The following is a 24,025-nucleotide window of genomic DNA, read 5'->3' as shown; positions in this document are numbered from 1 at the left end:
GTGTTGGAATGCCCGTCCATCTGAGCTCAGCAGGAATTAGTTGCCGAGAGCCCTCGCCCAAGAGGGCATAGCCCGTTTGATTGGCAGCTCAGCTGACCAATCCTCACTCGCTAAGAACTGGAAGAGACCTCATTTTCCAGTCCAGCTAGGAAATAAGGAGAGAAACGCGTTGGCTACGGGGGGGTCAATCTGCGAGATATGGTAAGGAAGCCCGACCTCAAGAGAGAAAAGTCTCTCCTTGAGCTTAACGCCAGTCATGCTCAGAGAAATAACAGGCTAAATGCAACTTGTCTGACCAGTTAACAGGGAGGATGTGGCGTACTCGTTATTTTCTACATTACGAGGAGCATTATGAAATAAATTTTAATTGACTGCAAGCGTTATTGTGTTCGTTCACTTTTGTTAAATAAATCCACCTGCTGATTTATAGTTGAGCCACATCTCACTGAAGTAATCACCAGATGCCTTGTGGATATCCAGATGGAGACACGTGTGAGCTTACAGTATCCAATTCATATAACAAGGGGGTTTTATTGTTACTGCGCCACCCCCCGCCGCCAGCCCCTGCCACCCCCCCCCGACTCATGCTATCGTAGGTGCACTCCAGATTGTACGACTGTAGGCGTACGTACGGAAGAGACCGATGATGCTGAACCTGAGATAATATCGAGCATGCACCTGACACGGCACATTCTCACCACCTGTTACTTAAGTGACAACCTGCCCTCCCGACTCCTGAAGTTCGTTTTAAATGTCTGTCATACTAGGCTGTCTCTGATTTTTTTTAATAAAGGTTGATAATAAAGGAGGGAATAAAGGCAGAAGAAAGAAAGGATCTTGGGTGGAAAATCAGAATGTAGAATCAGTTTGGGTGGAGCTAAGAAACAACAAGGGGCAGAAAACACTAGTGGGAGTAGTCTATAGGCCTCCAAACAGTGGTTGTAGTGTCGGGCAGAGTTTACATCAAGAAATTAGAGATGCATGTAACAAGGGTAATACAGTAATCATGGGGAACTTTAACTTTCAAATAGACTGGGCAAACCAAATTTGCAGAAATAGTGCAGAGGAAGAGTTCATGGAATGCATTCAAGATAGTTTTCTAGATCAGTATGTCAAGGAACCTGCGAAGGAATTGGCTATTTTAGATCTAGTACTATGCAATGAGACAGGGTTAATTAATAACCTTGTAATAAAGGAGCCTCTGGGGAGTAGTGATCATAATATGATAGAATTTTATGTTGAGTTTGAGAGTGATTTAGTTAAATCTGAAACAAGGGTCCTAAACCTGAATAAAGTAAACTACGTAGATATGAGAGGCAAGTTGGCTAAGGTAGGTTGGGAAACTAGATTAAAAGATATGACAGTAGAAAAGCAATGGCAAACATTTAAAGAAATAATTCACAATTCGCAATGAATATATATTCCCTTAAAGAATAAAAACACCACGAGAAAAATGGTTTAACCGTGGCTAACAAGAGAAATTAAAGATAGTATTAGATTAAAGGAAGAGGCTTATAATGTTGCCAAAATGAGTAGTAATCCTGAGGATTGGGAGGATTTTAGAATTCAACAAAGGAGGACCAAGGAATTGATAAAGAAAGCAAAAATAGAATATGAGAGTAAACTAGCGAGAGACATAAAATAGACTGTAAAAGCTTCTATAGGTATGTAAATAGGAAAAGATTAGCAAAAGTAAACATGGGTCCCTTATAGGCTGAGACAGGAGAAATTATAATGGGGAATAAGGAAATGGCAAAGAAATTAAACAAATACTTTGTGTCTGTCTTCACGGAAGAAGATGCAAGAAACCTCCCAGAAATAGTGGAGAACCAAGGGTCTAGCGACAATGAGGAACTGAAAGAAATTAGTATTAGTAAAAAAAAAGTACTGAAGAAATTAATGGGACTGAAAGCCGATAAATCCCCTGGACCTGATGGCCTACATCCTAGGATTTTAAAAGAGGTGGCTATAGAGATAGTGGATGCATTGGTTGTCATTTTCCAAAATTCCATAGATTCTAGAATGGTTCCTGCAGATTGGAAGGTAGTAAATGTAACCCCACTATTTAAGAAAGGAGGGAGAGAGAAAACGAGGAACTACAGACCAGTTAGCCTGACAGCAGTAGTAGCGAAAATGCTAGAATCTATCATTAAGGACGTGGTAACAGGGCACTTAGAAAATAATAATAGGATTGGGCAGAGTCAACATGGATTTATGAAAGGGAAATCATGTTTGACAAATCTGTTTTTTGGAGGTTGTAAGTAGCAGAATAGATGAGGGGGAACCAGTGGATGTGGTGTATTTGGATTTTCAGAAGGCATTCGATAAAGTGCCACACAAGAGGTTATTAAACAAAATGAGGGCTCATGGGATTGGGGGTAATATACTAGCATGGATTGAGGATTGGTTAACGGACAGAAAACAGAGAGTAGGAATAAACAGGTCATTTTCGGGTTGGCAGGCTGTAACTAGTGGGGTACCGCAAGGATCAATGCTTGGGCCTCAGCTATTCATAATCTACCTCAATGATTTGGATGAGGGGACCAAATGTAATATATCCAAGTTTACTGATGATACAAAGCTGGGTGGGAATGTAAGTTGTGAGGAGGATGCAAGGAGGCTTCCAGGGGATATAGACTGGCTAAGTGAGTGGGCAAGAACATGGCAAATGGAATATAATGTGGAGAAATGTGAAGTTATCCACTTTGGTAAGAATATTGAAAAGCAGAGTATTTTTTAAATGGCAAGAGATTGGGAAATGTTGGTGTTCAGAGGGACCTGGATGTCCTTGTACACGAATCACTGAAAGTTAACATGCAGGTACAGCAAGCGGATGGTATGTTGGCCTTTATTACAAGAGGATTTGAGTATAAGAGTAAAGACGTCTTACTGCAATTATATAGGACCCTGGTGAGACTACACTTGGTGTATTGTGTACAGTTTTGGCCTCCTTACCTAAGGAAGGATATACTTGCCATAGAGGGAGTGCAATGAAGGTTCACCAGACTGATTCCTGGGATGGGGGGATTGTCCTATGAGGAGAGATTGAGTAGACTAGGCCTATATTCTCTGAGTTTAGAAGAATGAGAGGTGATCTCATTGAAACATGCAAAATTCTTACAGGGCTTGACAGAGTAAATGTAGTGAGGATGTTTCCCCTGGCTGGGGAGTCTAGAACCAAGGGTCACAGTCTCAGAATAAAGGGTCGACCATTTAGGACTGAGATGAGGAGAAATTTCTTCACTCAGAGGGTGGTGAATCTTTGGAATTCTCTGCCCCAGAGGGCTGTGGAGGCTCAGTCGTTGAGTATATTCAAGACAGAGGTCGATAGATTTTTGGATATTAAGGAAATCAAGGGATATGAGGATAGTGCGGGAAGGTGGAATTGAGGTCGAGATCAGCCATGATCTTATTGAATGGCGGAGCAGGCTCGAGGTGCTGAATGGCCGACTCCTGCTCCTATTTCTTATGTTCTTATGAGCGGTGGGAACCTGGACTGAAGACGGGAGGGCTGCCACTCCTGAGATTTGAGAACATAATCTAGACTCCTGTGTTGCATTGTTGGAGGTGCCATCTTTCGGATGAGACTTTAAACCCTCTCATGTGGATGTAAAAGATCCTGTGACACTATTTCGAAGAACAGCAGGGGAATTCTCCCCAGTGTCCTGGCCAATATTTATCCCTCAAAAACATCACTAAAAACAGATTATCTGGTCATTATTGCATTGCTGTTTGTGGAATCTTGCTGTGCACAAATTTAATGCTGTGTTTCCTACATTACAACAGTGACTACACTTCAAAAGCACTTCATTGGCTGTAAAGCACTTTGGAATGTCCTGAGGTAGGTAGGTTGTCTGTCTGTCTGTCTTTCCCTGCTGTTCTCTATTTTATAGCCACCTGGAGCAGCAGAGTGGCATCTAATAAAGAACAGATTCTGTTTCCTCCAGTGCTGCAATATAGATGGTGATTCCCTTCATCTCGATTTCAGTATCGACTCCTACTGCCGATTTGAAATCTCTCTCTGTATCTATCGTATCGCTTTCTCTCTCTCTCTAATCAATCTGCATTGGGAAATGTTGATGTACAACGAGACCTGGGTGTCCTTGTACACCAGTCACTGAAAGCAAACATGCAGGTGCAGCAAGCAGTTAGGAAGGCAAATGGTATGTTGGTCTTCATTGCAAGAGGATTTGAGTACAGGAGCAAGGATATCTTACTACAGTTATACAGGGCCTTGGTGAGACCACACCTGGAGTACTGTGTGCAGTTTTGGTCTCCTTACCTAAGAAAGGATAAACTTGCCATGGAGGGAGTGCAGCGAAGGTTCACCAGACTGATTCCTGGGATGGCAGGACTGTATGAGGAGAGATTGGGTCGAATAGGCCTGTATTCACTAGAGTTTAGAAGAATGAGAGGGGATCTCATTGAAACGTATAAAATTCTGACAGGGCTAGACAGACTGGATGCAGGGAGGATGTTTCCCCTGGCTGGGGGGCTCTAGAACGAGGGGTCACAGTCTCAGGATACGGGGTAGGACATTTAGGACTGAGATGAGGAGAAATTCCTTCACTCAGAGGGTGGTGAACCTGTGGAATTCTCTACCACAGAAGGCTGTGGAGGCCAAGTCACTGAATAAATTTAAGAAGTAGATAGATTTCTAGACACAAAAGGTGTCAAGGGGTATGGGGAGAGAGCGGGAATATGGTATTGAGATCGAGGATCAGCCATGATCATATTGAATGGCGGAGCAGGCTCGAAGGGCCGAATGGCCCACTCCTGCTCCTATTTTTCTATGTTCCTATGTATGGGACTAGAGTCACATGTATGTTAGACCAGGTAAGGGCAGCAGGTTTCCTTCCCTAAAGGACATTCCTGAACCAGTTGGCATTTTTACAACAATCCGGCAGCTTCATGGTCACTTTTATTGATACCCCAGATTTATGGCTCCTCTATTCTTTCAGTTCTGATGCCTGGATTAAAGTCCAGCCCAGACTGGCTGGGATGAAGGTTCTCTCCCGCCCTCTGGCTGGAAGGGTCCCCAAATGTACCGGGGCAATTGCTGTCCATTTCATAGCAGACATGGGCCACTGCACAAAACTGCCCATCAACAACAACAACTTGCATTTATATAGCACCTTTAACATAGTAAAAACGTCCCACAGTGTTTTACAGGCAAAATCTGACACCGAGCCACATAGAAATTTTGGACAGGTGACCAACACTTGTTCAAAGAGGTAGGTTTTAAGGAGCGCCTTAAAGGAGGAGAGGTAGAGAGGTGGCGAGGTTTAGGGAGGGAATTCCAGTGCTTAGGGCCTAGGCCGCTGAAGGCACGGCCGCCGATGGTGGAGCAATAAAAATCAGGGATGCAATAAAAATCAGGGATGCAATAAAAATCAAGGATGCGCAGGAGTCCAGAATTGGAGGAGTGCAGATATCTCTGAGGGTTGTAGGGCTGGAGGAGATTATAGAGATAGGGAGGGGCAGGGCCATGGAGCGCCTGGAACACAAGGTAAAGAATTACAAAATTGAGACGTTGCTGGACCGGGAGCCAGTGTAGGTCAGCGAGCACAGGGTTGATGAGTGAACGGGACCTGGTGCGAGTTAGGAGAGGGGCAGCAGAGTTTTGGTTGAGCTCAAGATCATCAATTGAGAATCTGGCTCAGAGGGGCCCTTGTGTGGGAAATAGACACCAACAGCAGTGGTTTAGAATGGGAGCAGAGTTGAAGAAGCTTTACTCTACTTTGAACCTATACTCCACCTGCCTGGGAGTGCTCGATACTGAAACTGGGTGGGGATTTTAAAAAAGAGGAAAAATAAATTACTAGAACAAAGCAAAATATTCCAGTTTTCAATACATACGTGCTGATTCAGTTCAAGCCGTACACCCAGGCTATTCTCACCATAGCAGCCCCAGGCCAAGGACTCCAATCAGAAGCATTACTGTCACACAAATTAGGTGTGGGCGGGACAAAATGAGTTTAATTAACCACTGCAGTTTAAGCACCTAATATTTGACCCGTAGGGTTTCCATTTACAGACAGATTTCTGGTGTCAGGTTCAGATGTTACTTTCCAATTCAAAAACTCCTTTGATTTTCATTGAATCATAGAGCCTTACAGAATAGGAGGCCATTTGGCCCATCGAGTCTGTGCCGGCTCTTTGAAAGATCTATCCTATTAGTCCCACACTCCTGCTCTTTCCCCAAAGCCCTGCAAATGTTTTCCTATTTAAGTATTTATCCAATTCCCTTTTGAAAGTTACTATCGAATCTGCTTCCACCACCCTTTCAGGCCGTGCATTCCAGATCACAACTCACTGCATAAAAAAATTTATCATCTCCCCTCTGGTTCTTTTGGCAATTATATTAAGTCTGTGTCCTCTGGTTACCGACCCTCCTGCCAGTGGGGACAGTTTCTCCCCATCTACTCTATCAAAACCCCTCATTATTTTGAACACCTCTAATAAATCTCCCCTTAACCTTCTCTGCTCTGAGGAGAACAATCCCAGCTTCTTGAGTCTCTCCACATAACTGAAATCTCTCAGCCCATTCCTGAAGTCGCCAACTCTGCCGGGTATCGCTCCAATGTCTCGCGCAGGTGGCCATTTTTCATGTGTGAGTCTAGACAGCGAGTGTTAGGAAGACTGCTCGTTCATGGAGGGCTTCACAGTGGAGCTTTACCTAGCCCCCACCTGCACTCTCGCACCGTCCAGCCGGAGAGACTGGATGGAAATCAGGTGTGGCAACTCCAGGTCAGGGACAAACTGTGGCAACTCCTACGGACTCACCAGCTGGCTTAGCACAGACAGGGAATCGATCTCAGGACCTTCTGGCCTGTATGGCTCAGTTACACACTGCCTTTACCAACGGAGCCATCGGGCAACTATAAACGGTATGGTTTAAAGAGAGATACTGTCTTCCTGTACATAGGAACAGGAGGAGGCCATTCAGCCCCTCGAACCTGCTCCGCCATTCAATGAGATCATGGCTGATCTGCGACCTAACTCCATTTACCCGCCTTTGGCCCATATCCCTTAATACCTTTGGTTAACAGAAAACTATCAATCTCCAATTTGAAATTAACAATTGATCTAGCATCAATTGCTGTTTGTGGAAGAGAGTTCCAAACTTCTACCACCCTTTGTGTGTAGAAGTGTTTCCTAATTTCACTCCTGAAAGGTCTGGCTCTAATTTTTGGACTATGCCCCCTAGTCCTAGAATCCCCAAACAGCGGAAATAATTTCTCTCTGTCTATCCCATCTGTTCCCCTTAATATCTTGAAAACTTTGATCAGATCACCACTTGACCTTCTAAATTCTAAGGAATACAACCCTAATTTGTGTAATCTCTCCTCGTAACTTAACCCTTGGAGTCCGGGTATCATTCTGGTAAACCTACGCTGCACTCCCTCCAAGGCCAATATATCCTTCCTAAGGTGTGGTGCCCAGAACTGTTCACCGTACTCCAGGTGTGGTCTAAGCAGGGTTTTGTATAGCTGCAGCATAACTTCTGCCCCCTTGTATTCTAGTCCTCTAGATATAAAGGCCAGCATTCCATTAGCCTTTTTAATTATTTCCTGTACCTGTTCATGACATTTTAATGATTTATGTACCTGGACCCCCAAGTCTCTTTGGACCTTCACTGTTTTTAGCTTTTTACCATTTAGAAAGTACCCTGCTCTATCCTTTTTAGGTCCAAAGTGGATGACCTCACATTTGCCTACATTGAAACCCATTTGCCACAGTTTTGCCCATTCACTTAATCTGTCGATATCTTTGTAATTTTATGTTTTCCTCTACACTGCCTACAATGCCGCCTATCTTTGTGTCATCGGCAAATTTGGATATATGACTTTCTATGCCATCATCTAAGTCGTCAATAAATATTGTGAATAGTTGAGGCCCCAACACAGATCCCTGCGGGACACCACAAGTCACATCCTGCCAATTAGAGTACCTGCCCATTATCCCTACTCTCTGTCTCCTGCCGCTCAGCCAATTTCCTAACCAGGTCAATAATTTGCCCTCAATTCCGTGGGCTTCTACCTTAGTTAACAGTCTCTAATGTGGGACTTTATCAAATGCCTTCTGGATATGGAAGTCCATATAAATAACATCCATAGACATTCCCCTGTCCACTACTTTAGTCACCTCCTCAAAAAATTCAATCAGGATGGTCAGGCATGACCTACCTTTCACAAATCCATGCTGGCTCTCCCTGATCAACTGAAAATTTTCAAGGTGCTCAGTCACCCTATCCTTAATTATAGACTCTAGCAATTTCCCGACAACAGATGTTAGGCTAACTGGTCTACAATTCCATGGGTTCCCTCTCTCGCCATTCTTAAATAGCTGAGTGACATGTGCAATTTTCCAATCTAAAGGAAGGACTCTAAAACTGCACATCAGCAGGAGTGAATGCGAAGCCCCCAGCAGGAGTCAATGCCATGTAACCATCCTCCAACAGAAGTCCCCAGTAGATAACAACCCAGGAGAGGAAGGGGCAAGAAGGCTGAGAAATGAGGTAAATAATAAAAGAAAGGTGAAGCCCCTCTATAACCACTGTAGGTTATGCAGGGGTTACACATCTGCTCAGCAGTCTGGGTAGTCTCTACCCCATTAGTACAAAACTGACTCTCTTCCAATCCTTCACTGAGATCCTAGTGGCAACTCGAGTGATCTAACGATTTCACAAATGATATTGGAGTTGAACGATTTGAAAGGCATTGAAAGATGCTTTATTTAAAATAGTCTCATTACCCATTTACTTTCAGAGTGCTGTAATTCAAAAATAAAATCAATCTCTCCTCTCACTCTCCGAGAGGCACCCAAATGAAGAAAGATTCAAGTATCTTACACTGCAATGCGGTTAAACTAGGTAGAAGTCTTCACGTCAGCCATAAAGATTCTCTATTTGCTTAATGTGGGTGCGGTCTGCAGCTATCAATCACAGAGGGCAAGGTACTAGGTGTTGGCATCCTGGCTCTGTATGTACTTTGAGGCACAGGGTCACTATGGTAACAGGAGCAATTGGAAAGATGAAAATGAATTTTATACCCCCCTCTTTTGGACAGTATCATTTATACAATCCAGTGAACCAGCCAAACTCGCATCTTCATGTGAGGAAATTCTTCAAATTAATCTAAAGATACAACAGTGGACTCATGTTCAATTACTATGACTTCCTTCTCAACTGCAAAAAACAATCTTTTCACTGCACAGTTACAAACACATTTATGGAGTTAAAACATTTTAAATGCTGAAAAATTCGGATTTTTTTTTTGCCATATTCTCGCCCTCTCTCCCCCAAGAGGCGCTGGGCGCTGGGGGACAACTGAAGCTTTCAAGACTGAGATCACTCGATTTTTTGTTAGATAAGGGTATCGATGGATATGGAACAAAGGCAGGGAAGGAGTTGAGGCACAGATCAACCACGATCTAATTAAATCCAACAGGCCCGAGGGGCTGAATGGACTGCTCCTTAAAGGAACTGACTCTCGCTGGGGTACAGTCCTGCAAGCACCAGCTTACTTTTGTTACCTCACCCAAGTCGCCATAATCCAGACAGTGAGGGGCAGCAGACTATTTTACCATGGTACTGGGAGAGAGGGAGAGAAAGAAAAGGGCATCACAGCTTCCTGTCAATTCTGTCCTCATCAAACTCCAACCCCTCCAGAGCAGGTCTATGGTAGCGATCAGGAACGGGGAATCATGACCAACTTTCCCCTCGTCAACTCAGGGGCACTGATCTCAGTTGTTGCAGCCCTACCACTGTCCTGCATTAGAGTTGCTAATTGAGAGTGTTGGTCAAACCCGTGGAGCTGTATCGGTCAACTAGTCAAAATCTTAACCAACCAAAGCATCTGGGGAGTGGGTGAAGAGTGCAGGGTGGTGGGAGGGGGGGGTGTAAATGTGGGAAAAGGGGGTTGACTAGTTAACAAAAAGAACTTGGTGATCTGTTGGCTGAGGTCTGAATGTTGACCAAGACAGTGGGAGAACTCTCCTGCTCTTCTTCGAATAGTGCCATGAGGTATTTTACATCCACCTAACCAAGCAGTTTAACGTCTCATCTGAAAGACAGCACCTCTGACAATGCAGCGCTCCCTCACTGGAGTGTCAGCCTAGATTAAGTGCTCAAGTCGTGGAAAGAGGTTTGAACCCACTGACTCAGAGGTGAGAGTGCGACCAACTGAGCTAAACTGAGGCTTTGTGTTGGTGGAGACAAAAGCTGATGCCCACAATGCCAGCTGGACACTTTTTAAAGATCTATTTTACATCAACAGCTTAACAACAAAAAGTCGCAATGAATGGACAAAGCATTTGTCACTGCAACTGGCTCCAAGACTGAACAGAGTCCAACCCTTGGTCAGTACCAGGATAAACTGCCTCTTAAAAGCACACTGCATAGTTCTGTAGTCTCTGGATGTGGAGAATATTCCATAAATGCAGCTTGCTTTCTGTAATTCATTGACCCATGGCCAGACAGATTATTTGAGGATTAACTGGGTGGTTTCAGAGAGAATTCCTACAGCCTTTCCTTTTCCAAAGACCAAGCATAGAGAAAAACAAATCAAAATCTGGGCACCGGTTTGAAGGATATGACATGTTTATTTCCCACTTTCAAAGATTCTTTTTCTCTCCCTCAAAGAGAATAAAGACATTGTAACAGAGCTGCATTGATTGGTTGTGCGTTATTGTGAAGTGAAGGGCAGGCGTTGACCCGCAGTAACATCAGCAAATCGGCAGCGTGCTCCGGAATGCTGTCCCCTTAAATAAAGACCTGGGGTGTTAATGGCGTGCAATGGCAGAGCTTGGGGGATCTCTTTATGTAGGTTTTTCTTCACACTTGCAACAAGTTGTCGGCTCGAATGGTGAATGCCGATTCAATGCAACGGTTCAAAAAGGAGCTCGACGCATTTCTTGCTGCGTCTAATATCAATGTGGACAAAAGGTCGGTGGGAGGTTGGGTATGAACCTCATGGTCACAGTGATCTCCTACAACTCATTTTTATCACCTTTGGGAGTGGGAGAAGTTGTTCCCTGATTTTTGTTCACCTTGAATTGGCTTTTTTTCACCTGTTTTTTTTTGCCTCTCCCAGGAAATGACATGGCTGGCAGTGGGAGGGAGCATAGGGAGTCACAATGCTTCGGTAAAAAGAAAGACTTGCATTTGTATAGCACCTGTCAAGGCCTCAGGGCATCCCAAAGTGCTTTACAACCAATGAAGTGTTTTTGAAATGTAGTCACTGTTGTAATGTAGGGAAACACGACAGCCAATTTGTGCACAGCAAGATCCCACAAACAGCAATGTGATAATGGCCAAACAATCCATTTTAGTGATTTTGGCTGAGGGATAATAATTGGCCAGGACACCGGGAGGACTCCCCTGCTCTTCTTCGAATAGTGCCATGGGATCTTTTCCGTCCTCCCAAGAGGGCATCTCATTCGGAGGACATCACCTCAGTACTGCACTGGAGTGTCAGTTGGATTTTGTGCTCAAGATTCTGGACTGGGACTTGAACTCTCAACCTTCTAACTCGGACAAAAGTGCTACCCACTGAGCCACAGCTGGCACCTTTGTTGTGTCCTGACTGTTTGGGACAGGCTCGATGGTCTTTTCCTGCTCCTCTTTTCGTATGTTCAACAGTAGTGGGTTCAATACCCCTCTGCATTGAACACTTCCCCGCAGGGCTGGAGAGAATCAAAACATACCAGAGGGAGAATCAGCGTCACCCAGAGAGGAACAAAGGAGCAGGAGGAGGCCATTCAGCCTCTTGGCTGATCTGTACCTCAACTCCATTCACGCACCTTTGCTCCATATCCCTTGATACCCTTACCTGACAAAACTCTTACCGGTATCAGTCTTAAAATTTTCAATTGTCCCAGCATCCACAGCCTGTTGGGGGAGAGAATTCCAGATTTACACTACTCTGTGCGAAAGTATGTTTCCTGAACCGCCTAGGTCTAATTTTAAGATTTGCCCTCTTTGTATCTACCCTATCAAATCCCTTCACCTAGCAGAGCCCTGGGAACATTACCTAAAGCAGACAGGAGCGGAAAGTGAGGAAACCAGATGGAATTTAGCTTCTACTAATGAAATTATTAAGAAGTATAGCTATATTAGATCTCTAGTGGAGACATTTCTATTCATTCTTATTAAAAATCACAACCTCAAGCTTTAAATATAGTCAATTTTTCTATTAAATTTGCAATGTCCTCAAATTAAGGTTCAAATTCATTAAATCCCAGGCTTTAAATTGCCTCATTTACTGAGTCCTGATTTCCAGATTTACTCAGTCTTGAGTCTAGCAAGTGCATTGTGTACTTTCCCCGATTCTCTCCTTTCACTACCCTCAAGGAATGAGCTACCTGGGGTACAGTTCCAGGCACCAGCAGCTTTCCAGTGCCTACCTAAGTTGCCATTCTTCCTGTGCAATACCTGGTCAGTTGAGTGTGGGCAGGCTATTCAACCATGGAGGGAGTCACAGGCTGAGCTCCGATCCCAATCCTGATCCTCATCCAATGCCACATTTCATCAACCACACTCTTAAATTATTTTATAAAGAAAGAGAGATCATCCAGGGCTCCCATTCCTGATACCTCTCCAATGACCCCACCTGCCCCCACTGTGGAACATGCAAGGTTGGGATCAGGTATGGCTGTGGGCCATCGGTTTAGGAATGACCACTTGGGTGAAGTACTAGAAGACGTCCCAAGGATCCACACCCCACCATGAATCAGTGCCTGGGGCGGGGGTGTTGAAAAATTAGGAGACAAGTCTGTACACTTCGAATTACCTTACTTTCAAACAGTTACAACAAGAACAACAACTTCCTACATATAGCACCTTTAATAAAGTTAAACGTCCCGCGGCGCTTCACAGGAGAGTAATCAGACAAAATTTGACATCGAGCCACATAAAGAGATATTAGGACAGGTAACCAAAAACAAAGATGTAGGTTTTAAGGAGCGTCTTAAAGGAGGAGAGAGAGGTAGAGAGGCGGAGGTGTTTAGGGAGGGAATTCCAGAGCATAGGGACTAGGCAGCTGAAGACACGACCACTAATGGCGGAGTGGTAAAAATGGTAGATGTGCAAGAGGCCAGAATTGGAGGAGTGCAGAGATCTCGGAGTGTTATAGGACCTTAAAGAAAGGGGCTTTGCAACCACTGGATAACGCCCATGAGCCGACTTGCCTGAGAATCACACTCAAAACTCCTGGCTCTTGGGGCAAGTCGCATCAATGAAGACCATCGGGGGTGAAATTGGTCATAGGCGGGAACGAGAGCAGGCGGTATTGCATAAGAACATAAGAACATAAGAAGTAGGAGCAGGAGTAGGCCATACGGCCCCTCGGGCCTGCTCCGCCATTCAATAGGATCATGGCTGATCCGAATCTAGACTCACGTCCACTTCCCTGCCCTCTCCCCGTAACCCCTAATTCCCTTATCTGCTAGGAAATTGTCTATCTCCGTTTTAAATTTATTTAATGTTGCAGCTTCCGCAGCTCTCTGGGGTAGCAAATTCCATAGATTTACTACCCTCTGAGTGAAGAAGTTTCTCCTCATCTCAGTTTTGAAAGGGCAGCCCCTTATTCTTAGATTATGCCCCCTAGTTCTAGTCTCACCCATCAGTGGAAACATCCTCACCGCATCCACCCGATCAAGCCCCCTCACAATCTTATATGTTTCGATAAGATCGCCTCTCATTCTTCTGAACTCCAATGAGTAGAGTCCCAACCTACTCAACCTTTCCTCATACGTCAACCCCCTCATCTCCGGAATCAACCGAGTGAACCTTCTCTGAACCGCCTCGAGAGCAAGTATATCTTTTCTTAAATATGGAAACCAAAACTGCATGCAGTATTCCAGGTGTGGCCTCACCAATACCCTGTATACCTGAAGCAAGACTTCCCTGTTTTTATACTCCATCCCCCTTGCAATAAAAGCCAAGATTCCATTGGCCTTCCTGATCACCTGCTGCACCTGCATACTAACTTTTTGTGTTTCATCCCTTTGTACTGTAGCACTTTGCAGTTTCTCTCCATTTAGATAATAACTTGCTCTTTGATTTTTTGCATCGGTTGCCCATTAGACATCCTGCTCCATTGATTTCAATAGCAGTGACTATCGGGCGTGTGCTATAACGGGCGACCAATGCGATCCTGCCAGCTTGCTTTCCAACCCATGTCCAATTGCAACACCCACCCCCCCTCACCCCGCCCCCCCACATCGGCTCGGCACTGGCACTGGCACAAATTCCTACAGTCTCCCTCAGTTGAACATCACTGAAGTCAGAGCATCAAACAATAAGCTGATATGCTCAAGTTTCATTATTCCCCCATCACCCCCTCCCCGGGTAACTTGCTAAGCTTAGTAATGAAACGAGTGAAATTTCCATGCTATAATCCATTTAAAGCATGATTGACGCCCAGCAGTACAAATATATATGATTTTCTTCCAAACCAGGGCTTGTATCTGGAGATGCGCTCATCATTACACTGCACTGAAATCCAAGCAACACTGCAGTCCCACATGCAATTTTAACCCGGTCAGTTTTACATGCCAAAAATACCAGAGTTTAAATGAGTGTTTCTGACCCTGACTGTACTAAAAGTCACTTTTCCTACTCCTGTTCCGGCTCCAGCTGAGCAATGTTCGAACAGATCTGGCCCAGAATTTCCAGGGGCAACTCTCTTCCTTTTCCCTGGCAATTGTGGGTGCCATTAGTAGGGCCAACTGTTCTCCGCAGCTTCAACCTTCGCTCTTCAAAACCCACGGGAAGTTTGATTCCAGGGGACCACTGGAGAGATGAAGCCCACCTCCTTTGTTTTATGATGCGCACTTGGCGATGGGGCTTCTGGAAATTTAGTGGTGGTGAACCCAGCCGTTGCCATCGCCAGGGCCCAGCTTGGAGGGTCCAGAGAATGGCAGGGCGAGGCACCTCTTTGCCTTGCTTGTCCAAAGAGACTGGTGGCAGGCTGAAGGCCTCTGTTTGACCAGGACTTTCTTGGCGTCCCAGTTGCAATACAAAAGAGCCTTAAATTGCCACTGTATAACACAAAGGCTCTGAGTCACAATGCCCTCAGCTGTCTGTGAAAGGCTGGAGTCAGGCCACAGTTTTAATGTAATCATTGTCACACTGTAACCATCTCGAGCCGGAAGAGTTCCCAAGTCACAAGTGATCTCACGTGCTGATTGACAAACAAGAGGATATCTGACCACAGCTAAAGCCTTTATGGGTCCAACAGCTCTCACGAGATAGAATGGCTTTCCATAAAGGGAAAGAGTTCTGACAAATGAGTTTCAGTTGGTAAATATGTGAGATATTTCAAGATTATGCCTCTCGCAACAGAACCTCCTTGGAAGTAAGTTTCTGAAGCAGCCAATGCAGAGAAGATGTCAACCCACTGCCAGGCAACATCTCAAAGCTTGTCCTCTGATAGACAATCCCTTCTACCTCAAGACCCCAGCCTTTTCTTTATTGGAATCAATTTATTTTTCTCTCTCTCATTGATACTACTGTGGTCAGTGCGCAACTGAACTTTACTCTTAAGTTGCGTCTTCTTTTTCCATCCTCACTGAGTTGCTATCAAGACTGGTATCATCCCCGACTCAAATTCATTCTTACTCAGGAACTCTTCACCTCCCTTATTCTTTGGCTCCCTTTGAAAACCGAAGCTTACTTCTCAATGTATCTCCCCATTTCCTTCCAACCTTGGTGAAGTCCTATCCCACAATCCTTCACTTCAATTTCTTAATAGATACATATTTTTTTCCAAAGAATATAAGTCATAATAGCAAGTCTACAGGTCACTAAGATGTTCAAGAAGGTGCGATCTGTACCCTAAATTATACCGTAATTACACTGATAAATGACCAGAAGCCGCAGACCACTCCCTTCCTACGTACTTGCACAACACTCTTTAAGTGGGACATTAGTGTTAAACTGCTGACCTGGTTCCACTGATTTCACAAATCCCGAAACCACACTTAACTCATCACACGTTCTACTGTCACTGCCTTCACGCATACGCAATCTGACAACACCGCCGCAGCTAAGCTCAGTGGGGTATTACACAACATCTCAGAGTCACAAGGATGTGCGTTCAAACTCCATTCCAGCGTTTGAACATATAATTTCCGCTGTGCAGTGGAGAAAGAAAAAGAAAGACTTGCATTTATACAGCGCCTTTCACAACCTCAGGACATCCCAAAGTGCTTTACAGCCAATGAAATACTTTTAAAGTGTCGTCATTGTTGTAATGTAGGAACTGCAGCAGCCAATTTGCGCACAGCAGGCTCCCACAAACAGCAATGTGATAACCACCAGATAATCTGTTTTTTTGTGATGTTGATTGAGGGATAAATATTGGCCAGGACACCGGCTTAACTCCCCCGCTCATGGGATCTTTTACATCCACCTGAGAGAGCAGACAGGGCCTCGGTTTAATGTCTCACCCGAAAGACGGCACCTCCGACAGTGCAGCACTCCCTCAGTACTGCACTGCAGTGTCAGCCTAGATTTTTGTGTTCAAGTCTCTGGGGTGGGACTTGAACCCACAACAATCTGACTCAGAGGCAAGAGTGCTACCCACTGAGCCACGGCTGACACAGAGGGGGTGCTGCATTGTCAGAGGTGCACACTTTGGGTGAGTTGCTATACTGAGTGTTAATAATAACCTCCCCAGGTATGGAAGCAATGCTGGAGTCTTGCACAGAATTGGGCTGTAAAGAGAGTTCATCTGAAGCAACATTTACACAGTATAAACGGGGCAGACATCCGCCTGTCTGGCTGAGTGTTAAAGGCACTGTTGATAGAAACATAGAAACAGAGAAGATAGGAGCAGGAGTAGGCCATTCGGCCCCTCGAGCCTGCTCCGCCATTCAATGCGATCATGGCCGATCATCCAAATTCAGTACCCTGTCCCTGCTTTCTCCCCATACCCCTTGATCCCTTTAGCCTTAAGAAATATATCCAACTCCTTCTTGACTATATTTAATGAACTGGCCTCCACCGCCCTCTGTGGTAGAGAATTCTACAGGTTCACCACTCTCTGGGTGAAGAAATTCCTCCTCATTTCTGTCCTAAATGGCTTACCCCTTATCCTTAGACTGTGACCCCTGGTTCTGGACTCCCCGACCATCGGGAACATCCTTCCTGCATCTAGTCTGTCCAGTCCTGTCAGAATTTTATAAGTTTCAATGAGATCCCCTCTCATTCTTCTAAACTCCAGCGAGTACAAGCCCAATCGACCCAATCTCTCGAAGAGGAGCAAGGAATTCTCTCAATGGTCTGGGCTACAAACTTACCTCAACCAACACCACTAAAAACAGATCAGCTGGTTATTCATCCCATTGCTGTTATTGTGTTACATTTGTTCACATAACAACACTCACTGGATTTTAAAACAATTCCTTGTACGTGAAGCGCTTTGAGTGGTTTCGGAGGGACAATGGAAGGTGTTATATAAACGGCCAATCTTTCTTTTCCTTCCCCCTCCCCTCGTATAACTGGAGCTGATCTATAAATCTGCCTTTACGTAGATCGAGACCAGATTATGACAACAGATTTTACTAATCCAGAACATTTAAATTTAACTGCTGCTTGGTGTTACAATGAAGGCTTGGTCGGGTGAAACAGTTCAGGGAGCTGCTTAATTATAGTGAGATCTACTAATGTAATCCAGATTCAGTCTGTGGAAACGCTGAGTTTGGGTTAAAAGGTGCTGGGCTTCTGAGATCCAGTGTTGTAATCCTGGTTTGGTCTACTTAGGTGCCAAGGGCAGGTTGGCAGAGCAGCCTAAATTATACTGGGAGGTGGTGCTGTAAATGGTGTGAGCGGGTAACTGAAACTCACCCCGTTTACATTGTGTAAATGTAGCTTCAAGTGAAGTCTCCTTAAAGCCCAAATCGGTCCAAGACTTCAGTGCTGCTTCCATGCCTGGGGAGGTTGTTCTCATTGACACTCCTGGTCAGGATAAAAGAAAAGGCTTAGGGTTTGATCGGCAATGTCTCTTTCACCTCCAGTTTATCTCTATCCTTCAGAACCTTTCTCATCTCACTCACAGTCTTCACTACGATGGTCAGTTCCTTTCTCTAAATTTTCCTCTGATTCCTCATTAGCTCCATGTACACCATCCTGTGCCCTCCATCTCCCTGCTGCTGCACACTTCAAAACCAAGACTCATTGTTTTTTATTCGTGCCTGGAATGTGGGCGTCACTGGCAAGGCCAGCATTTATTGCCCATCCCGAAGTGCCCTTGAGAAGGTGGTGCTGAGCTGCCTCTTGAACCGCTGCAGTCCATGTGAACCGGTGAAGGTAGTCCCACAGTGCTGTCAGGGAGGGAGTTTCAGTATCTTGATCCAGTGACGATGAAGGAACGGCGATATACTTCCAAGTCAGGATGGTGTGTGACTTGGAGGGGAACTTGGAGGTGGTGGTGTCCCCATGCGCCTGCTGCCCTTGTCCTTCTAGGTGGTGGAGGTCGTGGGTTTGGGAGATTCTTTTGTACCTTCTTCTCCAGGACCTTAAAATTGGTCAGCTCCTCAATCTTCACTCAATCCTACTATTTTTCAGGCTTCAAAAACCCAAGCTTGCTCCTACTTGCCGATTTACTTCACCTATCCTTCTACCCTTTTTAACCTTGACTGGGTCCTGCACTGGTATCCTCACTTAGGTCTCTTTGGAAAAGAAATAATCCTGAAGCTGCTTCAATTATACTGTGATATGGTGCTGTTAACTAGACCCGATGCATGTTGAGTGTAGATTTTTGGCACTGCCCCAGTTTCCCGACACACAGTGCTGTAATCTGGATTCAATGCATGTAGGTGTTGAGGGCTATCAACTGATTCTGCAGCACCCATTAGCAGTGAATATTTAACCTGTCCAATTCTCTCAGCCAGGAGATTGAGAGTAGGGTGACATAAAGAGGTTAGAGGAAGCAAAAAGCATCTTAAATGGGTTGGAGAGGTGGGACTGAGCATTCGACCAATAACAAACACTCAGTGCCATAGAGTGGCATAGGTCTACACTGGATTCCTCCACTTGAGAAGATCTGATCTAAGACGTACCAGGCAGAGGGGCAAGGCAAATCAACCAGGGATGTCTTGCCTGGGTGCCACCTTGGGTGCCCTTGCAACCAGCCAAAGTAGACACTGACAGCAGATGGGCGAGTTCAGGTACACTTCAAATTAGGAGATAAATTTTAAAAGAAATATATAGGGAAATGACCCCCTCTGGTGTAATAGCCTTTGGGACTTGGGTTCAAATCCAACCCAGAACTGACAGGATGAAAGCCTCCTCTGTCTGTAAGGGCCCTGGGAAAAGTGAAATTGGGTGGTCCCAACTCAGTTCACCGTGGGCACGAGCTTACAGCATGCATGGGCAGTCACAGTCAAAAAGGTCACAGGATGACTGGTGCGGGAAATGAAAGAAAGAATAAAAGAATAAAAGAACAGAAGAACGAAAGAATGGAAAAACGGAAGAACGGAAAAACGGAAGAACGGAAAACGGAAGAACGTTATCGGGATGCCCAAAGTAGGAAATGCAGCATCCAATTTGCACACAGCAAGCTTGCATAACAGCAACGAGGTAATGATCAGATAATCTGTTCTCGTGATGTTATTGGCCAGGACACTGGGGAGAACTCCCCTGCTATTCCTTGAAAATTGCAGTGGGAACTTTTACATCCACCTGAGTCTCATTCGAAAGACGGCAGCTCTGACAGTGCAGCACTCCCTCAGCACTGCACTGGAGTGGGGCAATAGGAGCTGCTCTCCTAAGGTTGGGACTGATTGTTGGGGCAGAGGGGGCCTTCCAAAGCCTGACTGAGGGCCCCCAAGTCCCAGCCACCAGGTGCTGCTGCTCTGCCAAACCTCGCAGCTTGGCTCTGACTGTCACATGACTAATTTTTATTTTCCAGTCAGCATGTAATGGTCTCTTGGAAGCACTTCTGTTACACATTCACAGTGTGTCACACACGAATGAGAAAGTCAGCGGCTGCTCGAGGATAGGAAACAGGACTGTTGAGATAAACAGGACTTTAACACCTTCCTCGGGGCAGTACATTGCGAGATTATGGCGTTGAAAAGATTAAAAACAAAGGCGGCTGCAATATGAAGTATTAACTGGTGAAGTTAATCTTTAAACTCCCAGTAAATATTTACCTAGCAGCGATCTTGGTGAGGAGAGGTGAATGGAGTGCAACTTAAGCGGATGGCCTACTATTTCTAGTATACAATAAATTATTACAATAGCAAAATACTGTGCATGCTGGGATTCTGAAATAACAGAAAATGCTGGAAACACTCAGCAGGTCAGGCAGCATCGAGGAAAGAGAAACCGAGTCAACATTTCGGGTCGCGGACCCTTCGTCAGAACTGGAAACGGTCTCCCTTTCATTTCCAAGTACTTGAGATTGAAGGGGGTGGTGGAGATACCTCCATTATTACAGAAGCAGCAGAAAGTAGGGCCTGAGGAAGATGCGGAAGATACACTATTGGAAATAAAAATTCAAAATGAAACTATATTAAAACGAATGGAACTGAAAGTTAAAAAAAGTAAGAATTCCCAGAATAGTGAAGGAGGATAGGGAAAAGAGAACAGAAAGGCCAAACATGATTTTCCAAGAATCTTTGAAAACAGGAACCAGAGGGTGGGAAATACTACAAGCCCACTGACTCCCACAGCTACCTGGACTACACGTCCTCCCACCCCGCTTCCTGTAAGGACTCTATTCCATTCTCCCAGTTTCTCCATCTCCGCCACATCTGTTCTGATGATGCCACCTTCCATACTAGTGCTTCCGGTACGTCTTCCTTTTTCCTCAACCGAGGGTTCCCCTCTACCGTTGTTGACATGGCCCTCGACTGTGTCCGTTCCATTTCCCGCACTTCTGCTCTCACCCCTTCCCCTCCCTCCCGGAACCACGATAGGGTTCCCCTTGTCCTCATCTTTCACCCCACCAGCCTCCCCATTCAATGGATCATCCTGCGCCATTTCCGCCACCTCCAGCGTGATCCCACCACCAAACACATCTTCCCCTTCCCCCCACCCCCTTTCAGCATTCTGAAGGGATCACTCTCTCTGCGACACCCTGGTCCATTCCTCTATCACCCCTAACACCCCTTCCCCTTCACCCGGCACCTTCCCATGCAAGCGCAGGAGATGCAACACTTGCCCTTTTACCTCCTCCCTTCCCACCGTCCAGGAGCCAGGGGTGATGGGTGAACGGGACTTGGTGCAAGTTAAGATACGGGCAGTAGAGTCTTGGATGAGCTCAAGCTTACTGAAGGTGCAAGGTGGGAGACCGGCCATAGCATGCAGAACTGAGTGCGCAACTTGCGTGTCAGATCGGCAATCTGACTCCCGACTGCACTGAATCCAAGAGAAGGTGGGAGCGGCCCCAAGGAGACAGTCTCACATCTCTTGGGGCAATGGTTAGGGCCCCATCGCTTGCTGCATGGAAACTGGGGTGACCCTGCCTATTAAGAGCTAAGACCCTTAGCTCCTTTTGCTGGATAGCAGGAAAAAGATAGGGAAGGGCATGGAATCCCGGCTCAGTCCGGTAGGCTGGGAATGGAGATCCTGAGGCATGGAACAGTTGGCCTACCAAATGGCACAGGCAAAGGAGAGCTGGGCTATGGCTGGCCCCTGAATGACAGTACAAGTGCCATTGCCTACAAGCCAGATTCTTCTTGAATGCAAAATGCTTTACTTTCCCTTCAGTAGATTCTGTGCTTAATTCAGAGACTGCTGCTGCCTTGCAGCAATCATTTTACTTTAACTTCCCATTTCCACAGCTTGTTAAACCCTTGCTACTCAGTGCCTGACCCACATACTCAGCCTGCCTCTGACCCTCCAGGCTTCTCGAGCGGAACCAACAATGGGGCAGGAGTAGAGAGTGCTGGAGGTTTAATTGTGGAGTTGAAATGCTCGATCCCACTTCCACTGCAGGAAAAATCGTAGAGCAAGTTATTATCTTAATGGCAAGAAACTGGAAAGTACTGAAGTACAAAGGGATCTGGGGGTCCTGGTGCACGAAACTCAAAAGGTTAGTATGCAGGTGCAGCAAGTGATTAAGAAGGCCAATGGAATGTTGGCTTTCATTGCTAGGGGGATAGAATATAAAAATAGGGAGGTATTGCTGCAGTTGTACAAGGTATTGGTGAGACCGCACCTGGAATACTGCATACAGTTTTGGTGTCCATACTTAAGAAAAGACATACTTGCTCTCGAGTCAGTACAAAGAAGGTTCACTCGGTTAATCCCGGGGATGAGGGGATGGACATATGAGGAGAGGTTGAGTAGATTGGGACTCTACTCATTGGAGTTCAGAAGAATGAGAGGCGATCTTATTGAAACATATAAGATTGTGAAGGGGTTGGATCAGGTGGATGCGGGGAGGATGTTCCCGATGATGGGTGAAACTAGAACTAGGGGGCATAGTCTTAGAATAAGGGGCTGCTCTTTCAAAACTGAGATGAGGAGGAACTACTTCACTCAGAGGGTGGTAGGTCCATGGAATATGCTGCCCCAAGAAGCTGTAGAAGCTACATCATTACATAAATTTAAAACAGAAATAGACAGTTTCCTAGAAGTAAAGGGAATTAAGGGTTACGGGGAGCGGGCAGGAATTTGGACATGAGTCTAGGTTCGGATTGGTCAGGGCCCTGTGGGTAGCGGAGCGGGCCCAGGGGCCGTGTAGCCTGATCCTGCTCCTATTTCGTGTGTCTAATTCTGTTAGATTCAGGAGATGGTTCTGTGATAGTGGATTGGCGGTTAGGATCAGATCAGCCATGATCTTATTGAATGGCGGAGCAGGCTCGAGGGGCCGATTGGCCTACTCCTGCTCCTATTTCTTATGTTCTTATGTTCTTATGTAGTCACATGGGATGAGTTCTTTATCACTGCGTCTGTATTCAAAGGAAATATCCTTCAGTGCCGACACTTAACCATGTTCTATGCAGTTTCACGTGATTCCTAAAGGCTGCGATCAACAGCTGGCCACATAAAATGATACAGCATAGAAGAGGGTCATTCTGCTCATCCTGCCTCTTTGGTAGAGCTATCTAATTAGTCCCATTCCCCTGCTCTTTCCCCATAGCCCTGCAATGTTTCCTGTTGTGTATGTACCTTTAAGGGAATAACTGGTTTTAGACTGCAGTACCGGCAGTGACCACCCCTGTATAAAAGGCCCTAGCAGGCCTCTGTATTTCAGTCTGACGTTGCCTCCTGTTCAGTAAAGTACCTGTTAAACTGTTCTCCCGAAGTCCGTGTATTATTGAGGCGCGGACTTTACATTTCCCCTTCAAGTATTTATCCAATTCCCTTTTGAAAGTTATTATTAAATCTGCTTCCACCGCCCTTTCAGGCAGTGCATTCCAGATCTGAACAATACAGAGTAAAAAAAAAATCATTCTCATCCCCCCTCTCTTTCTTTTCCCAGTTACCTTCAATCTGTGTCCTCTGGTTACCGACCCTCCTGCCAGTGGAAACAGTATCTCCCTATTTACTCTATCAAAATCCCTCAAACAGCTGGTCACACATTGCAATATTTTTTTCTCTTCCAGCTCCTTCCCCAGCTCTCCTGGAGGCCCTGATTGTTGCTGGGATACAACTTGATGGTTCTCGCAACCTGCTCGTACCTCATTCAAGTCGCCATCCTTTTCACATATTAATCTATGAGTGGGATTCACAACCAGACCTAAAGTGGACCTCATCTGGCGCCCACACAAGCTCCAGCAGGAGTCGCTGGATAACATTCCAGATAAGGACACCCTGTCTGAAGTTTTTTTTCCCTACTACCTGCTCCCTCTACTCGCCATCTGGCCACCCGACGTTAAGACTTGGAGGAGTCAAACTTTCCTCCACTTCCCAATGCAGGCAAACTCAGGCCAACCTTTTCAGCTCCCGATGGCCTCTATCCGACTCTATTGACTTTGCTTACTGTTACCCACAGGTTAAGTGTGTTTGTGTGGAAGACTGCCTTCCAGCAGTATGTGTGTGCCAGGTCTGTCACACAAGTCT

General features: G+C 45.5%; 1 protein-coding gene across 6 annotated transcripts in view; it reads right to left on the bottom strand.

Annotated features, from left to right (window-relative positions):
• Nucleotides 1-24,025, bottom strand: part of hipk2 (homeodomain interacting protein kinase 2) — a 295,692-nt gene that overhangs the window by 250,736 nt on the left and 20,931 nt on the right. For 5 of the 6 annotated variants that reach the window (XM_086008608.1, XM_086008610.1, XM_086008609.1 and 2 more), the window contains exon 2: nucleotides 17,855-17,965. The exons of the other annotated variant lie outside the window; for it this stretch is intronic. In XM_086008608.1, coding sequence (XP_085864734.1) covers nucleotides 17,855-17,965 — 111 coding nt within the window. The remainder of the gene's footprint in view (nucleotides 1-17,854; nucleotides 17,966-24,025) is intronic. 6 annotated transcript variants of the gene reach the window in all.

The sequence above is a fragment of the Somniosus microcephalus genome, chromosome 16 (assembly GCF_052327205.1).
Source record: "Somniosus microcephalus isolate GS21.2 chromosome 16, FLI_Smic_1.0, whole genome shotgun sequence".
NCBI classification, from domain to species: domain Eukaryota; kingdom Metazoa; phylum Chordata; class Chondrichthyes; order Squaliformes; family Somniosidae; genus Somniosus; species Somniosus microcephalus.
The sequence above is the reverse complement of the archived record's forward strand: the minus strand, read 5'-3'. Positions and strand labels throughout refer to the sequence as shown.